Source organism: Symsagittifera roscoffensis, chromosome 7 (genome assembly GCF_963678635.1).
Source record: "Symsagittifera roscoffensis chromosome 7, txSymRosc1.1, whole genome shotgun sequence".
In the NCBI taxonomy this organism is placed as follows: domain Eukaryota; kingdom Metazoa; phylum Xenacoelomorpha; order Acoela; family Convolutidae; genus Symsagittifera; species Symsagittifera roscoffensis.
The window spans coordinates 7,256,714-7,274,582 of record NC_087068.1 but is presented as its reverse complement, the minus strand read 5'-3'; the positions used below and the strand labels follow the sequence as shown (position 1 = coordinate 7,274,582).

The 17,869-nt window shown below is 37.3% G+C and overlaps 1 protein-coding gene across 1 annotated transcript; it reads left to right on the top strand.

Moving 5' to 3' along the window:
- The first annotated feature begins 322 nt into the window (after positions 1 to 322).
- LOC134850976 (dynamin-binding protein-like) lies at positions 323 to 17,420 on the top strand. Its single transcript, XM_063866815.1, has 6 exons — positions 323 to 645; positions 4,975 to 5,949; positions 6,375 to 6,595; positions 6,977 to 7,223; positions 11,914 to 12,108; positions 15,062 to 17,420. Exons 1-6 carry the CDS (start codon positions 412 to 414, stop codon positions 17,138 to 17,140), a joined length of 3,951 nt encoding a protein of 1,316 aa, XP_063722885.1. The 5' UTR covers positions 323 to 411; the 3' UTR covers positions 17,141 to 17,420.
- Positions 17,421 to 17,869: the final 449 nt, after the last annotated feature.

Here is a 17,869-nt window from a genome sequence, read left to right as displayed (position 1 = left end):
CTATGACTATAGAATATGCCTAATTTCTGTTTTTTCATTCAGATTTTTTATTTTACCACAGAAAAAACGACACTATTTTGAGAAAAATTTTGTATTTTTGTTAAGATTATGGTCGGAACATTCTGTGCCATTTGCTCAGTTACCGGCTCTCGTTGTTTTAATTTTTCAGAAGTAACCGTTGTGAGATCTTTTTGTGTGGTTGTTACTACAGCAACTGGTTATTCTTCTCAATGTACTTTTGTTATACTCTGGTACTTTGGTTTACTGCAACCCTCTTGTAGCTAGATATCTCTGACAGCGTAGCGTTCTTAATTTCAGATCGAAATATGGCGTCTGATCGGATGCTCCGAAGGCGTCTCAGTGTTGAATCGTTTTAACTGAAGAAAGTAGTATCGTGTGAGATCCTTGATCATGTCATCTGCGTCTGTGCAGTATTATGTGGGCGTTGCAGCTGAGGCATGTCATGATTATCAGAGTGGAGAAAGCGATGACCTCAATTTCTACAGTGGTGACATCATTCTACTCACTGCACAAGTCAATTCTGATTGGCTCAGAGGGCAATTGATACAGTCAAGGATCACATCATCGTCAAGATCAGTTTTGTCTTCTTCGGCGGACATTGTCGTCACCGAATCATTAGCCCAGGCAAAGATTTCTGTTCCTATTATTTAATTAGTATGAGAAAAGTGATGTCACCAAGTAGTGGTGTATTAACTGTGACGCCTTTTTCATAGTGCGAAGCCCTTTCATTTTTTTGTTCAACTTTTTATTTTACGCCTGTTTTAAGCAGGGGTATTGCAACCGGTTACAAGACATTTCCCCGCTAAAAACTTTGTTTGTGAATGCTCAATTTTCGTTTCAGCTTCCCTGTTAGAGTTGGCATGGTACCGGTACTATTTGCAAAGCTTGAAGTATTCGTTGATTGAAAAATTGTTTGTCGCGTTTTCAGAGTTTAACCTCTTCTACTTATGGTTTTGATAGAATCAATTATCCAAATGACGATTACGAATAAAGCTCTTCGAAACAAGTTTTTTAGCCTGAACGATGTCCTTTTTTGCGGTACCAGTATATGTACTAGTACGTACCAGTACCGGTTTTAGGTGGTACTAGTACATTGCCAACTCTATCCCCTGTTCTCAACAAATGCCAAAAAGCCGAGCTTTTTTTCCGGGCCGTATTCACCGGAAAAAAATTTTCTTTGGTCTTTTGACCTCGGTAGTATTTTTCTTGGCTACGGCAGATTCGTCTATATGAATGGTTTTTCCTGATCTCTCAAATCTGTATCCACAAATTTGTAAGTTGCGAAGGACTCACGAACACGTTGTTCAAAATATAGCATAAAAATCCACTGCCGTTTTTGGAATAACTTCAAGTAGTGGAAATTTGACCGACTGGCATTTTTACCGCAAAGAAAAAGAGCAAAGTTAAAACAGCTCGAATCGATCATTTCGAACTTTCAAAAATCATTTTTTTCCAACGACAAGTTTCCCGCTGTTAGTGACCTCCAAGCATACTTATCTATTGTTTTCTCGCTCTCACAGTGCATTCTGCACCAACACAACAGATCGCTACGCAAAGTTCAATTTATCGACAACTCCATAAGCGCTATTGTAGAGGAAGGACGGCTAAGATAAATTAACATTATGACGATGCATTTAATGCTGATTTATGACTTCATTGCTGATATATATGCATTTTTATATCGCTGGTTTGGCCCTATCCAGCTTGTGCACTTACGAAGGGCCCCTTTTGTAATTTAGTTTTTTTTTTGCGAAAAGCAACCGAAATTGCTCATGGTTTTCAGTTTGATTTACGTTGTTTAATTTTCACTGTTCAATTCACAGACCCGTTGGTTCAGTGGTTAAAAGATTAAAGCTCATAGGCCAGAGTTCGAATCCCTGAGGGAGCCAGCTTTTTGTTCTGCGCAGTTACAGTTGCATTTACCACCTATTGTAATATATCATTCCTATTTCCTTCAAGTTCGAAGTAGATTTTTTCACGCTTCAAAATATCAACTATATTTCAAATGAAAATTGTTTTGTTTGAAAGCGATAGCAATTATAGTAAATTGTTTGGGTCCATTGCCAGCTTAATTTCTAGTTTTCACTAAAAATGTTTGGATCTCAACTAGCAAATCCCCTATTATGCAAAAAGGGAGGAGATTTGTTACTAGATATAAATTTCTCATATGCTTAACCGTTGGGTTATTTCTTTATAGGGGGATATTTGTTAGTAGGTACCCGAGGGGGAATATAGTTAAAGAGATCCAAATTTTCTTCTAGGTTCAGCCTCAGAGGGCTTTGGGGAGTCTTCTGATATTAAAAAAAAATTGCGAAAAACCGGTTAGTTGAATTTCGCCAAAGATCCTTAAGGTTTTCTTGAATATGTTTCAGGTGTTTATGATGGGGTTTTTCGAGCTAGTGTTATCTTAAAGTTTTTTGTTGGATATACGGAATCACGTAACGAATGCTTTGTTGAGTTTTCATAATTTTCTACTAAGTTTAAGCTACTCGCCTTAATGGTGCTATTTCTATAAAGTTTTCTTCAACTTATTGGCAGCAATTTTCGTATAGCAGAAAACCTCTTTGCAGCTTTTCGTAAAAATATATTTTTTGTCGTTGTTAACAGAATTTTCGATTGATTTCAGGGAAAAGCTAACAGAAAAGTTTTGTTCGAAATTGAAAAAGATAATTCTGCCTCTATGTTTATGACATATTTCTCAACGAATCAAGGGCTCCTTTTCCCCCCACCTGCAATTTTTTACTAGTAAAGTTACTGTTCACATTGTCTGATCATTATGAAAATTGACATGCGGACTAATTAGGATGTGCCAAACACATTTGGTCTTCATATGTAACCTTGTAAAACCACTCGTTACACCATAAAATTGATGGTCGTGGTAGGTGGGGGGGAGGGGGGGGGGGGAAGAAAAAGAGCCGAATCAAGTTTTTTTTTTTTGCGTGAGTATGTGTGTTTTGAGGATGAGGGGGAATAAATAACTTATAATTAGTCTTAATTTTTTTTTGAATTTTGGTTTATTCTCCTTTTTTTGGCTTAATAGGTTTCGCTTAATAGGTTTCGCATTCTTTACATCGGCTTAGTGGACTCGTTTTCTTCATTTGACGAGCTAGTACAGTTTTTTTGCATGAGGGTACATGTTTTGATTTTTTCAGCTCGGTAAATTTTCTTCCGTTGTTAATTTTTCATTGTTGTCTTGGCGTGTTGAATTGTAGCATGCGTTGAATTTTGGGTAATAATGATAAATCAGTCAGAGCACCATGTGTGCGTAACTAATTATTTCTGATACTGGAAGTCCCGAATATTTCTTCTACTTCTTCCTCTAAATTTGAAGCGTTGACAAACAAAGTTAATTTTGACTGATTAGTTTTTTTTGTTTTCGGATCTTTTTTTTTAACTCAGATTTTCCTGTGTCAGGAAAAATTATGGATCGTTAGAAACTGGTCTGATATTGACTGAATTTGATATTTTTAATAGAAACTGATCTTCAAATTGTTTCTTACTGCATTTTCAAGGTTGATTTTTTTCAGCGTTGCTCTAATATCTGCAAAAAATCAAAGAGAACTCAAATTTCCTTCAAAAACACGACCAACAGACAGTTGGAAAAGAGTCAGAAATAAACAGGCTTATTAAAAAAATCCGAAAAAATGAATTGCCTTAAAGCTCGTTGAACTGCTAGAACAGTTTGTTTGTCATTTTTATTAATAAAATTAACCTTCCGAATTTCAAACTGAAAAATATCTAACAGTTTTCAAATTAACTTTTTTAGAATTTCACGTTCACGTTGATTTGCTTTTCTGGGAGAGCACAATTTACCATACTTTTACAGATGATTTTGAATTGAACTCAAAAAAAGTAATACAAACCTAAGAGCATTCATGAAATAATTGATGTGTGAATGCACATTTATAGTTATTGGAGCATCTTGAGGGTATCCTAAAAAATTCAGCAAGAGCTATATAAGATTTTTCCATATGTTCAGTGACTCTTAAACAAATTTTTCTCACAGAAAAATCAGAGCAACTTGCTGTGCAAGACGCGCAGAATGATCTGACCATAACTTTTAAGAAAAACTTTAATTTTTTGTAACTATCACAATTTTTAAAAAGTTTTAAAATATCCTGTTATGACCATTTAAAAAAACTGACTAAAAAAGAAACCGGTTGCACGAAATTCGAAAACCTCAAAAGAATTTCGAAATTAAGGGAAAGGGAAATGTTGCCTTGAAAAGTGTTCGAATTTCAAAAACCAACTAAGATAGATACTTTTTTGGAAAAAATGAACCCCTACTGAATTAATAGCTAAATTTTTTTGTCGCTGGAAAATCCGAAGAAAAGTCTTCTTTCGAAAATAGATGTCAACATTTTTCGAGATCTTTACACTTTTTCTGTTCGATAGTGGAGTTTGCCTTCTTTTGACATAAGAATTGGACTGAACTAAAAAACGAAACGTCCGACCGCGAAAAAATCAAATTTGAGGAATTTATTTGATTTTACCTGATAAAACCATCACGACCAAAAAACCATCACCACCTATATAAGTGTCTTCACTACGTTCATTTACAATCAAAGATATCATTTATCAAATTAAGACTATTAGATTTAGTTCGACTTTTTAGATATTCCTGATAAACCAATCAAAATCAAATCAGATTAATCCTTGAATGCATCAAGAAAATTCAATTGTGTGAAAGAATTTGAAAATTGGAAAAATTATTACTTTTTGTTTAATTTTTTTTTGTTATTTTGGTTTCTTTTGAAGGCGATTGAATTAGATGATATAACGCTAGAAAACGTAGCAGTAATATCTAAACTGTTAACATATATTCATGTTTTTAAAGTAAAATGAGATAAATCTCGTTCCCTCTGTTTTTTTTGTAGTTTGTTCGATGTTTCAATTGAGATTTTAAAAAGAAATAATTAACCTGAAAATTATCTCTGTCTTTTCCTTCATCAGGGCATGTTTCCTGCCTCATTTGTGAGGAGAAAAGGACAATGCAAAGCAACAGGTCAGTACGTGTTCAACGCAGAATGTGCAGAGGACCTATCAGTATATCCAGGTGAGACCCTTTTCTTGGCAGAAATCATAGACGAAAACTGGGTTTGCATAGAGAACCAACGGGGACTAAGAGGCAATGTTCCGAGGAACTTCCTTTCTGCAATCGTCGTAGAAACTGAAGAAAGTCGAGATCCAGCCACCGGCTTGTTTTCGAATGGTTTTGGAACCACCACGTCTATGAACTCAACGAAATATCAACAGTCTAATCAAACACATGCAAAAAGCTCCTCAGGAATCGACAGTTTTGGACTGAACAATGAACTGCCTCCAAGTGCTTCTTTTATTCAAACCGAACACTCTACAAACAATATACATACATCAGCATCATCAACGCAATCAAACAGTGCTTCAAGTCCTCAAAATCACAACGTGACTAAGTCATCCGCAGCTCCTATGAAAGCGTTTCAGCCCAATAATTATTCAGCGACTAGCTCGTTTGGAGATACATTTTCATCCAACTCTGCAACAACGTCAAATTCAAATTTCGGATCTGGAGGGTTAGGTATGAGAAGAGCTGTGTCGCAATACTTTCCGCCTAGTGACGAGTCAAGTGGGGGAATCAATACTGACTTTTTATCTGCATGGGATGACGATATGCTAGAAAAGAAAGACAACAGTGTTAGTAAGCGGAGTTCGGGTATCTTTGGTGGTTCGGGCGGCAGTTTGAACAAGAGTGCCTCCCACTCAGATGTGAGACAGTTGGGAAAGGGTAAAGGTTGCTCTAAAAGGGAAAGTGCAATTGAGGAGCTGGTCGGGACAGAGAAGTCTTTTTGCAGAGATGTGGAGTTGTTCTTGGAAGTCTTCGCTCCCTCGGATTATCACTGGACTGCTTTGAAGGTGGACTACAGAAGCATATGTGGAAATATTGCACAGGCACGTGATTTTTTATTCTACGAATTGTCGAAGGCAGTACTAGTGCTAATTGTCTGCCCAACTGACCCCATCCGGAATTTTAGACCATTTGATCGTTATCATCAGGCAGCGTTGTCACATCGCTCCGCTTCGCCTTTGCTTAAGAAAGTTGACTCGTTGTTTTTTGAAAACAATTTCCCTATATTTTTTTCACTATTTATTTTAGCCAATCATGAAAACTTTACCCACCGTGCGTGTATGTTTATAGCAGTAAATACGGTTTTAAAAAATCAGAATAATCAAGACTTCAGGGGTTAATCATAGGACAAACTTTGCCCGTGTTTTACGTTTACGATCGTGTATGGAGAGTGTCTTTTAAGTTTGTTGCTCGCAAAGAAACCTGTTTAATTGAGCTACATTTAAAAGGTTGATTTATTTTTAAATAGGTCCACAGCTTTTCCAAGGCCCTAACAGCTGAATTAGAGAGACAGCGACTGTTGGGTTCATCAGACGGCGCAGGAGGAGCGGCACAAGACGAGTGCTGTTTCGGCAGAATGTTTCTGAACAGAAGTGAGGACCTGATCAAAGTGTACGGGGAGTACTGTTCTGCGTTTGAACATGTACCGAACACAGTGGAGCAGTACTGTCTTAATAAAGACATCCAAAAGTCAGTATTTTCTTTCTTCATCTATCACTACTCGAAGTGGTGTGCCTCGTATCAAAAAGAATTGAGGTCCAAAATAATCTGCTACATTTTATACATAGTCTAATACATGTTACTTGAAATTTTAAATATTTATGCCTCTGAATTATGTTTTTGATATACTTTTTTATACTTACAAGAGTTTGCCTCTAAAATTCTTAAAGAGCTTTTCGTACAAGAATTTTTATTTTTATGTCTCGAAAAATAAAGAGCGCGCACAAGAACGTTGAACAACAGAAAAAGCAACAATTTGATTGTTGGCAAGCGTCAAACGCCGCCCTCAAATACTTCATTAATTAATGTTTTCCGTATCATACATTTCGGCCATTCTTCAATTTTGTTTAGGTTTTTCAAGAAGGGAATCAGAGAAATGAACCAGAAGGGAAGTAGAGCCATGAATGTCCAGTCAGTTCTACTGCAGCCAGTGCAGAGAGTCACCAAGTACCCTCTGATGTTGGCCGAGTTGAACAAACACACCCCCACTACTCACCCCGATAAGGGGGATTTGGGCATGGCAGTTGAGAGGTTGCAGCAGGCGGTGGGTGTGATCAATCAGAACAAGCGGGCCAAGGAAGTTATTGAGAGATATAAGGTAAGATATCTCGATTGCGATGAAAATGTAACTAGACAAGTGTTATTTTTTGAATCCAAATGAACTAACTTTTTGAAGCTTTTTAAATTAAAACGTCTTGCTAGTAGCAACAAAAACTGATTTGTTTCTAGATCTTGATGTAAGGTATTATAGTTTAAAATTAGGTGATAGTTTTAGGTTAAAAATCTTATCCATTTTACGTGCACTACTAAATGTTTTTGTCTTATTTTAGAAGGTAGGATCAGTGATTGGACTTGGTTTTGGTGTAGCATGATTAATTGGTGGTGGCATGGTTTGTGTGAATTCCATTAATGTTTCCCTGTCCATCAAAGTTTTCCAAATCGCTGTCTTATCGATTGATCCAAAAATAAATCGAGCTGGGCATCATGAATGCTGAAAACTCATCGTTTCGACAAATTTGGGTTGATTCGTCAGCGTTTTACCGCCTTATATTTTTATTTGCAATAATTTATTTTTTGGACTGTGATTCAGTATTTTGGTACGTTTGTTAGTTAAACAACTGAATAACTGATGCAATATTACTATGATATAACTTTTGAACATAATATCTTCATAATAACACAATTCGACTGCAGTTTTTAAATGCATTTGATAAATAGAAGGCTAGTTATGCTTTTCAATTACAAAAGTGGAAATTAAGCGAGAAAACGAGAGGTAGTTTTAAATGGACACAACTGTATTTTATCGAAATAAATGTCGTTAAATTTGAAATTTTTCAAGGTGAAGTAGCTTTAGGAAATTTGAGATGACTGCTTTTTCATTTTCTTGACTTTTTTTTCACCATTACTTGAAATTTTCTGACTATGAAATTTTCCAAATGTCTGATGGTGTTGTTTCTGTAGTTTCAAGGAGAGCGTTTATTTAATTTCTGCTTAAAGCTTGTCATAAATTTTTCATGCATATTTGGTGCTGTGACTTTAAAAATGCTCATGAGGCTTAAGCTTTTTTTTATAAACCATTGATCTCAAGTCAGGCTAGTTTTAACACATTAAAGTTGATGATAAAAGTTCAAGAAAATCAGTCAAACTCCCTGTTGTCTATGCGAATTTTTTCTTTTGACCAAAAGAAATAACGTATTTGTAGAGATTCAATTTGCTCCTTGGTGCTCGTTTTAACAATGTTCAGTTTCGCTTCTGTAATAATCATTCAGCTTGATCGAGTTAAAAACCTGAAGATCACAAGTTGTACGGGATCTTCTGTTAACGCTAGCAATTTCTTGTATATACAACAGCATAGGTTTTTGTAAACCAAAGTTGCACAGTTTTGTTCGCAATTTCTGTGTTCAGTTCTATGGACAAGCACTAAAACAGTCGCTATGCAGTCTATAAAAATTTTTCCAAGAAATTGACGGAATTTTTGATGATATTGACGGATTATTTGTTGTCAGTCTTGTTTTTTTGTTTCGGCAAATTTCCACTTAATTAAAGGTTTTTACCAAAAGTTTTAAACCATGTAAAAGATATCAATGCCCTCAGCTGACTTTTACACTTGTGAAATCAAGTGTCTTGTAATCCGGAACTAGACTTTTATCCGAAAGCAATTTTTCTTACAAATTTTCAACTTGCTTTAATATTGAATCTGACCAACTTCCATGTTTCTTCGCACTTGGCCTAGAGGTAGCGCCGTCGCTTTTGCAGTCTAAGGTACGGTGCTCGAATCGCGGTTGGACTTTGTTGTTTATTATGTATGCAGCAATTGAATTTTTTTTTCCGGTAAAAATTGATTTGTCGGATTTTTGTTTTGTCCGACTTAGTTGCAATATCACGGATCTCTCTTGTGTTCTAAGCAAGTACAATAGTTGTTCCAATTGATTTTTATTGTATTTTCGCCGGGCACTTGAAACTTTGTAGTTTTTTTACGCTTGCGATTAGCATGCGTTACCAAATCGGAATATATACTTTTTTTCGGGTTAACAACATGAATCACTTGAATCAATTGTATCTTGGTTCATCATGAATTCAAATTTTTACGTGTCTCCAGCACTTTCGAAAATTGTTATAGCATTCAGCCTATACTTGACGAATACGCCTGATAACTTTTTTTCAAGCTAGAAATATTTCTTTCCAAAAACTGTCGGCTCATTGTTTGTCTGCTGATATTTTGTCTGCTTAGTTGACATATCATGTAAGTGATATTTTAATTCGCAATTTTTAATACAGGTGCTTTCGGTGATTTGAAATACTCCTTGTAATTTTACTAGTGGTGACTTCGTATATTTTGCTGTTTTTGATTTTTTTCGCTTAAAAATTTTATTCGGTTTGATGATTTTGGCTTATAATTTATTGGTTTAGGGACCTAATTTGGGGTCGCTTCAAAGGAAACGTAAGTTTTATGCTTTGTTCCTCATTGAATAAAATGCTAAAATTTTTAGAATAGAATTCTTAGTTCAAAGTTTTTCATGACAACATGTTGTTCAGTTAAATTTTCGGTTCTCTGGGAAATTTTCCAAATAATTTTTGTCGGTTCAGTTTTTTATTTAATTTTTTGTTTGGATTGTGTTTTTTGAAGTCTTTTCCGCAAATAAAATTTGATTCCAGACAACATTTCGAATTGAATTTTTTTGTGTTGTTTTTTCTAGGTTTTTTAAATTTGATGGCTTCCTTTTCCTGTCTGCTAGTTATAAATTCGAATTCAAGCAACCATCTGGCGTAAACGTAACATATCTGCTTGAAACAGCAAGGGTTTGTGGTTCAAATCCGGCTGGGGTCTGTTTTTTGCAAACTTGAATTTTTGTAATTTTTTGGACTACCATCCGTCTGTTTGTTTTCGTCGGCTCAATTCCTGTAGCCCAATTTTTTTTTCTAAGTTTCTTTCTAAGTTTCAGCTTTCTAAGTTGCTGTAACACCAGTGCTGGATGTCAAAGCCTGGTAGTTCGATTCCAATCGGGACTTGTTTTTTTTTGTAAGCTGAAAATGTTTGGCTTAGTCAGATTTTCGTCTGTCTGTCTGCTTATTTTTGCCGGCTTAGTTCCCGCAGAAAGGATTTTTTGAAAATTCGACTATCTTCTATCATTTTGAAAGCTCCTTAGAAAGTTTTTAATGGTGTAGGTAAATTTGTTTCAGACCTTGGGCTTATGAAAAAAATGATTTTTAAAATTTTTTCTAATTTTTAAGTCTTTTTTTTATTTTGATTTTAATCACGTTCATTCATTTTTCTATCGCAAGTGGTTTGAAGCTTTGCCTAAGAGTATAAACTCGTTTTTTTGTGCAACTGGTGTCTGCTCAAATGTCGACTTGATTTCAGCTTCCTAAATTTTTTTCCGTTGCTCATTTTGAGTTCAAGTCTTGCTTGGCAGGTTTGCTAGGAACTCTTGTTTGATAAAAACAGGTATCATGAAAATGTATGGGATTGGTCTTTAGATTTTTTGTAGACGCTTTGGAAATTTTCTGTTTTGCGCAAATTTCAGTTTGTCTCAAATAGTGTTCTACCGATTTTCAAAAAAAGGTGTCAATGGAAAGACCGCCTGCTCCCTTGTCGGCCTGCATACTCCCCTAGTTTCCTTTTACTCTACTACTTTGCTTACAGCCTTCGAAAAACTCTGTTGTTTGACTTATATTTTGATTTTTGTTCGTTTTCTGAAAAACTACCCTCTCAAATCTAAGATTTTGTTTCCAATGAATAGAACGAATTTGAAAGATCCCCTGCATAAGCGGATACGAACAGTTTTTACATTTAAAGTTATGTCCCTCAGAATAGTCAAATTTTTGATTTGTTGACAGTTTTTTGAATCTTTTTTGAAAACTAACCTCCCAAATCTGAAGCTGTGTATTCAATGGATATAACGGATAGTAGTAAGCTTCCATGCATCAGAGGCCACTCACAAAAATTTTCTGCACAAAAATTTATCGCCGTCGAAAAAGTCGGGAAGCTTCTTTGCATACGCGATCACACCCATTTTCTTTTTTTAACACAGAAAATTAAGGCCCAGGGAAAAAAGAAAATTTTGACTTCTGGCCCGTTTTTTGAAGTTATTTTTCAAACTAACCTCCCAAATTTGAGTTTGATATAGTTTTTTTTCTAAAATTGACCAGTAGCTTAAGAGTAATTCTTGACTATAAAGTCAAAAATGATCCGTTTTTGGAGTAAAAAATTGAGTCTGTTTTGCAAAACAAATTGAACTACTGAGTTTTGCTAAAATTTTAAGCAAGTTGTCTCCATCTTTTTTCACTTAATTTCAGCCCATTTTGACAAAAACGCATTTTAAATTTCAAGTTATGCGTTTCGTCCGGATAGTTTAAATCAGCACTGTATAGTTAGTGCGTAATTATTGGCAATATCTGTGGTCTCGATCAATCTAGCAAAGTTAGTTTTTTTTACACCCACCATTAAGTGCCGCAATGAATGGAAATAGGTTTTCAGTGTCCGAATTTGCAGTTTTAGGTTATTTAACTTCGTTCACATTGGTTGACTGAAATGAATATCGCCCAATAATTTAGCTGTAAATAAGGTGCAAAAAAGTTGAGCAGGTACAACTAATTAAAAAGAATAATCTGCCAATTTTGAGCAATTTTTGCATGCAGATTTTTGAATGTTCAGGCGACCTTGAGAGCACACTATCTGCACGAAAGCATCGCTTTTGCATGCAAAAATTTTCTAAAGTAGGTCATTTGCTCTTTTTAGTAATTTTATACTGTTCCAACTTTTTGCTATTCTTGTCTGTTTACTTCAGGTGGTGGAGCCGAGTAGTCTTCGCAACATGGTGTCGAAGATCAGTGTGAGTAGTCTGTCGAAGAAGAGACATCGACTGGCCCAGAGTGTGACCAGAAGAATAGCCTCCTCCTCCGTCAATCTGGTCCACGACCAACAGCTGGAATTAGAGAGGACTCAACTGCGCACGGTGGAGAAACAGCTGCAACAGCTACAGGTCAGTTCTCATGGAAGCCTATTGCATATTATTAGTTCTGAAACTAATGTGGGTGATGTACAAGGGCGGATATAGGATAGGTAACTCATGTATCATTGGATATCAAAGACTGCAGAAATGTCGCCTTCCAGTGGTGGACCCGACGTGTTGTGCAAACAGCCAGTCGCAAATGGCAGTTACATACACTCCCCAAAATGGGGAGCGCGAAAAGCAAGCTCGGACTAAGTTTTTGATTACGGAGCTTCACTAGTCCTCAAACTTGCTCCCCGTTTATTCTTAAAACACTTCATTGCCACGCAAGCGTCTGGTGCCACGTTTGTGAAGCTAGTGGTCTAACCTAGTTAAAGCAATGCTTTTTTTGACCCACTTGCTGTGCAAACTGTATTAGGGCCCTCCACGTAGCAAATGCCCCCAATAGCACACATTATGCAATCATATTCTAACTAACTTAATCTCTTTTCCAACTACACTTCCCCAGTACTCAAACACCTTCTGATTTCAAAAACCGATATAGTTCAACTGTCTACGAAACCCACCTAGTAACCAAGGAGATTACCTCTCACAATCAACTTAGTCTCTGAATATACTGCAGATGAACTGTAATGGCATTTCTGGTAACGCACCTGAAAAAGCAGCTTTCCTGCGCAAGTACAATATTCACCTTGCAATTTTTCAAGAAACCAATTTGAATTTGAAAAACCTCGCTCCCTGGTTAAGAGCCTAACTCAGCCATAATTAGAAAGGACTGACCGCAAAAGGGTGTTTTTAATGCAATTCTCAATTCTATTTTCTCTACAAGGAACGTGAAATGAGGCGCAAAGTGTTAATGTAAAGGCAAACAATCCGAATCTCAGGAGCTGTCCCAAGGGCTATAAAGCAACCATTTCAACACATCTCTCAGAAGAGAATAGTGTTGTACATAGGTATGGAAATGCGCATTCCCCATTTTGGTGTTCTAATTAATACCAGACAACCAACGCAGCGCTTACCTAGGTGCCGAAAATTGTGAATCGTCCTTCAGCGCAATAACTGATCACCACCAAACTCGGCTCTATGATAGCTTTTCATCATCATCAGCTGGCATGTTATTGGCATTTCCCTCATTTTGATGTAATTTTGCGTGACAAACACTTTAAGTTTCGAAAAGGAAAAGTTGGCCTGGAAAAGTTAATTTGAAGATTCTTCAGCGCACAAATTGATCACCGCCAAACTAGAAAGTCGTTCGATCGTTAAATGTTTCAAAGTTGTGATAGGAACCCATTCATCGTTCGATCGTTAAATGTTTCAAAGTTGTGATAGGAACCCATTCAATCAGTTTGAGTGATTAAAAGACGAAAAGCTTTGCAAATGCGTTTAGTGTACATTGCATAACTGAGAAAAGCTCTCAAACTTTGCTTAACTGACTCCAAGAGATTTTTGCCACTCGAAGTCGAGAGATGTAATAAAAATGGGACCGTTAAAAACCTGATAACCAGATAGTGTCTGCACGGACCATCTGCAACATAGCTCCTTAAGCGATTAATATCTTATGAAACATTTTCAAACACTATTTACACATTATCCCCTAAGTTTCACAGAATTCGAAGTCGTACCTTTCCTGAAACATAATTAAGACCTTAAATTGTGACAATTTTTTCGCCCAATCTAAATTTTAAGTCCAGTCGTTGAAACTTCAACTCGACAAGCTCAAACCAAAAGCCTACACCAAGCCGATCATTAACATACACCCCAAAACTCGGTGTCTTCTTCGACCCATCCTTCAACTTCGAGGGAATTGTAAGCGAACATCATAATAGGCTGGCTCTTGTAGGCCTTATCTAGGGCAAATTGAGATCAAGCAAAGAGACAATGCTTGTCACCTTTAAGGCTTATTTCACTTCATGTTTAGAAAACACATGCCCAGCATAACCCAATGCCGCAAGTTTTACGTCTTTGAACAAAATTATGCGGCTATAACGGGTTACATTAACATTAGTGCTTCAGAACATTTACAATTTGCCCACCATCATCAACTGTTCTTCTCGCAATTTGAACTCAAAACGAGTTTGCTCCTCAACATACCAAATGTATCTTTTACGACTTTGAATAATTTTAACGAACTAAGGTTTTTCGCTTCCCAAAATTTCAAATCGATTTTAAACAATTGCTCGCTAAAAGTGACGAAGGCGATCGCAGATGCACTCCGTCCGAAAGTACTTACACTCAAATCCAGATGTCTTCCGCTCTGAAGAATCCTTTCTGCGCTGCACCAGAAGATTTCTTTCTTAACTAAGGTCGTTTTATAGTGAACAAAATAGACCCAAGCGTTCCTCCAAACTGCCTTTACTGTACTTTGAGAACACCTTACTTTAATCCTAATAGACTTGTGGCGTCAGCAGAACTAAGTAGCAATGTTTGTAGGACTCAGTTTGAGCATGTCGGAAGCACCCCCTCGAGGCTATCGAAAACAACAACATTGAGTATCAAAAAAGCAATCAAGATCAAAATATATCTTTCAACAAAACAAATTTGGTTTCAAACTTGAACTTAGTTACATCTCTCTAAGCCGCATTTTTAACCTAATGAAATTGTCAGCGACGGATCTAGGATTTTCTCGAGTGGGGCGGATTTTTGAAAAAATTTTCGTAATTTTTGTCGACCTTTTTTTAGATCGAACAAATTTATTTTTCGAGCTCTCCCAGAGCTCTGAAAAATCTGTTTTGGCCAAATTTTCTGCGCCGCAAGCAAAATTTTGAAAGATAAACAGGCCAAAAAAGGCGTTTTTAGGCACTTTTTGGAAATTATGACCAACAAATTGCGTTTTTTTCGGCGCGCGCTCCACCCTCAAATATAGAAAAAAATTTAGTGTAATAGTATAAAGGGGGGATATTTTGGGTCGGCAGGGTTCGAATCCCTAAGGAGGGAAGCTTCCCCCCATCCCATCGCCCCTGGAAATTATATTCATGTGTTTTAGGGATCACTAGGCGCGTACAGTCGGACCACTGCAACGTTCGCTACACATGTGCTCTCAATGGCTCACGAAGCTGTCGATTTACTGAGACACTCCACCACGAATGGCAAAAGAGGGGGAGCTGACGATGGAAGAGAAATGTATAAAGCATACGTCACATTATGCGACAGTGTTAAAGACTTAAGTGGCAAACATGTAAAGGGTGTGGAAAAAAGTGTCGAAAGAAGGGTGGGAAGACTAGCTAGTCTTTTCAGTGGTCCTAATAATCTTTTGAAGAAAAGAGACGACAAACTTCTGGACTACGAAAGGCTTTTGTCTTTACACGCGGCAGATAATAGCTCAATAGAGAATTCTACGGATGAGAATCTTGTAACGGCCAAAGGCAATTACACGGCATTAAATGAACAGCTGAAACAAGATTTACCCCAGTTTAATTCAGTCCTCCAAAACAGCATCTCAGATCTCTCAATTTTGTTCCTAAGAATGAGAAAAAACTTTCTAAATGAAGTTTTTCAGAAGTACCACACATACGCTGCACAACATGTAAAACAGGTTCGAGGCGAAACTCATGAAGATATAAGACAAGAGTTTGAAAGAAGACACGTTGAAGTCGCTTCTCAAATGGCGGCCAGAGTTGCTTTCATTCCAGCTGCTTTTTCAGCTTCAACACTGCCTATTGAAGTGGCACAAGACAAAGGAAGGAATCGTAAAGGAACAAATGGAGCATCGATGAAGAAGTCGTCGAAGACTGCTACTCTGAAGAGCTCGGATGGGAAACAAACAGAAGCGGACAAAGAAAGACTTCGAGAGATGTTTCAACATATAGATCTCTACACGTGTAAGAGTATATACAGGAGCAACAAGCCAGTACATGTAAATTTGGAATCGGGAGACTTAGTTGGAGTTATTCAGAGGAAAGATCCAAGCGGAAGTGATAAGATCTGGATGGTTGACAAGGGTGGAGACAAAGGGTTAGTCGAGGCAGTTTTCCTATCGCCAATCTTCCCGACTAGTCCTATTGACGAGCACGACCCGGTTGTGATGCGGCAAAAGAGAAATGTCAGTGCCAGGAGTTCAGAACCGAAACAACCCGGGAGAATGAGACCAAAGTCAATGTTCGAATCCAGTTGGGAAGAAGATCAGTCACCAGCCAAGCATGAACCCCTGGGTCGCACGGTCTCCTCCGGTCGAGACGAAGCAGATCTCGGTATGCTTGCACCTGTGTACAAGCATACGAATGTGTCAAATACGAATGGAATGATTCCTTCGCCTGCTTCGCAAACGAATAATCGCTCTAGAGCTGCGCTTTCGACAACCTATTCTAGTAGCACAATTCTAAATTCACCGGTTAAACATACACAAAGTAATCAAGCCATATCAATAAATGCGCCTGGTATTTCGTCGTCCTCGCGAAGATCAATAATTGGGTTACAGTCCTCTAGTCGAAACAACGAAGACACCACTCTGAAACTGTTTGACCCTTTGAGCGATAATTCTTCAGTCAACGCCGTGGAATTGGTTGGGTATAATTATAACACACCTGCCTTGACTGGGTCAGCTATGCCAAGTAGTTCCAATGCAGGAACTGCGCAGCAACAAACACAAAGAAATCAGCAGACTATAGCATTCAATGGATCTGTTGGTAACAACAATCAGTTTAGCACTGGATCGGCGACCTGTAAGTTCTCCGATCTTTCACTGGATTCTGGCTTCGGAGGATCGCCTCTGTCGTCGATGGCCAATGCATCAAATTCTCACAGACACGCAATTTCATCTTCATATTCCTCCTCTTCCCTGTTTGGTATGCGAGGCAGTCATACTCCTCAGGACAATTCACAGGGAGGCGGTGCGGATCACATCTACAGTAATCGAAATGGGAGTTTGAGGGGTGAGAAATGGCAGGTGTTGTGGAGCCACGACGCGAGTACCCAAAACGAGATCTCTCTGAGAGAGGGAATGGTAGTCGAGGTCTTGCAGAAGAGTGACTTGTCAGGTAACACTGAATGGTGGCTTGTCAGGGATCTGAACGTCGAGTCAGAAGGATACTTCCCAGCTTTATACCTCCAGCAGATGACCTGTTAGCACATTTAACGGCAATGACAAGTACCTGCTTTCAAATCAACACCTTAAGCATCTCGAGAATCAATGCAGCACAAGATCAACATGAATAATGGTGAAACTTTAAAACGTTCAACATTTCTAACTCTAATTAGTAATTTTCAATTCACCCGAATCTGTAAATTGTACATACAATAAAACTGCCCTGTTGGTCTGTCTGTTTTTCTATCTATCCTTGGTTTAACCTGGAGGATGACTGACATATCTTTTTAGATACAAATGGAATTTAAATTTTATTTTTCTTTTCTCTTCTAACCTTGTAGACTATAAGTAACACAATTGTTTGCGAGTAAAGAAAACGTATGATTGATTTGAACTGAAATTCTTTTGAATTTTTAGAGTTGAAAAAAAATTTGGTAGATGTCAATAAATAGATTATTTTATGGGGAGATTTTTACGGTCCCAGACAGTTTAAAGTAACCTTTTAATGGTGTCAGTTTTTATTCCATGTGAAATAAATATGTCTCAATTATAGTAAAGAACGAAGCAACTTTAAAAAATTTCCGTTTTTTGGCTGAAGGAATGCTCTCGAAGAATAAATCTTTTTTAGTTTGCTTGAAATCAAAGGGTATGTCACGTTAAAGTCCTGTCGCGATTCGAAATACCAAGTAATTCAGAAATAAAAGTAGTTTTTACGAATTTTGTATTTGGTGGTTGTTTTTAGTCTCCATTCAATATTGCCAATCTTACTCG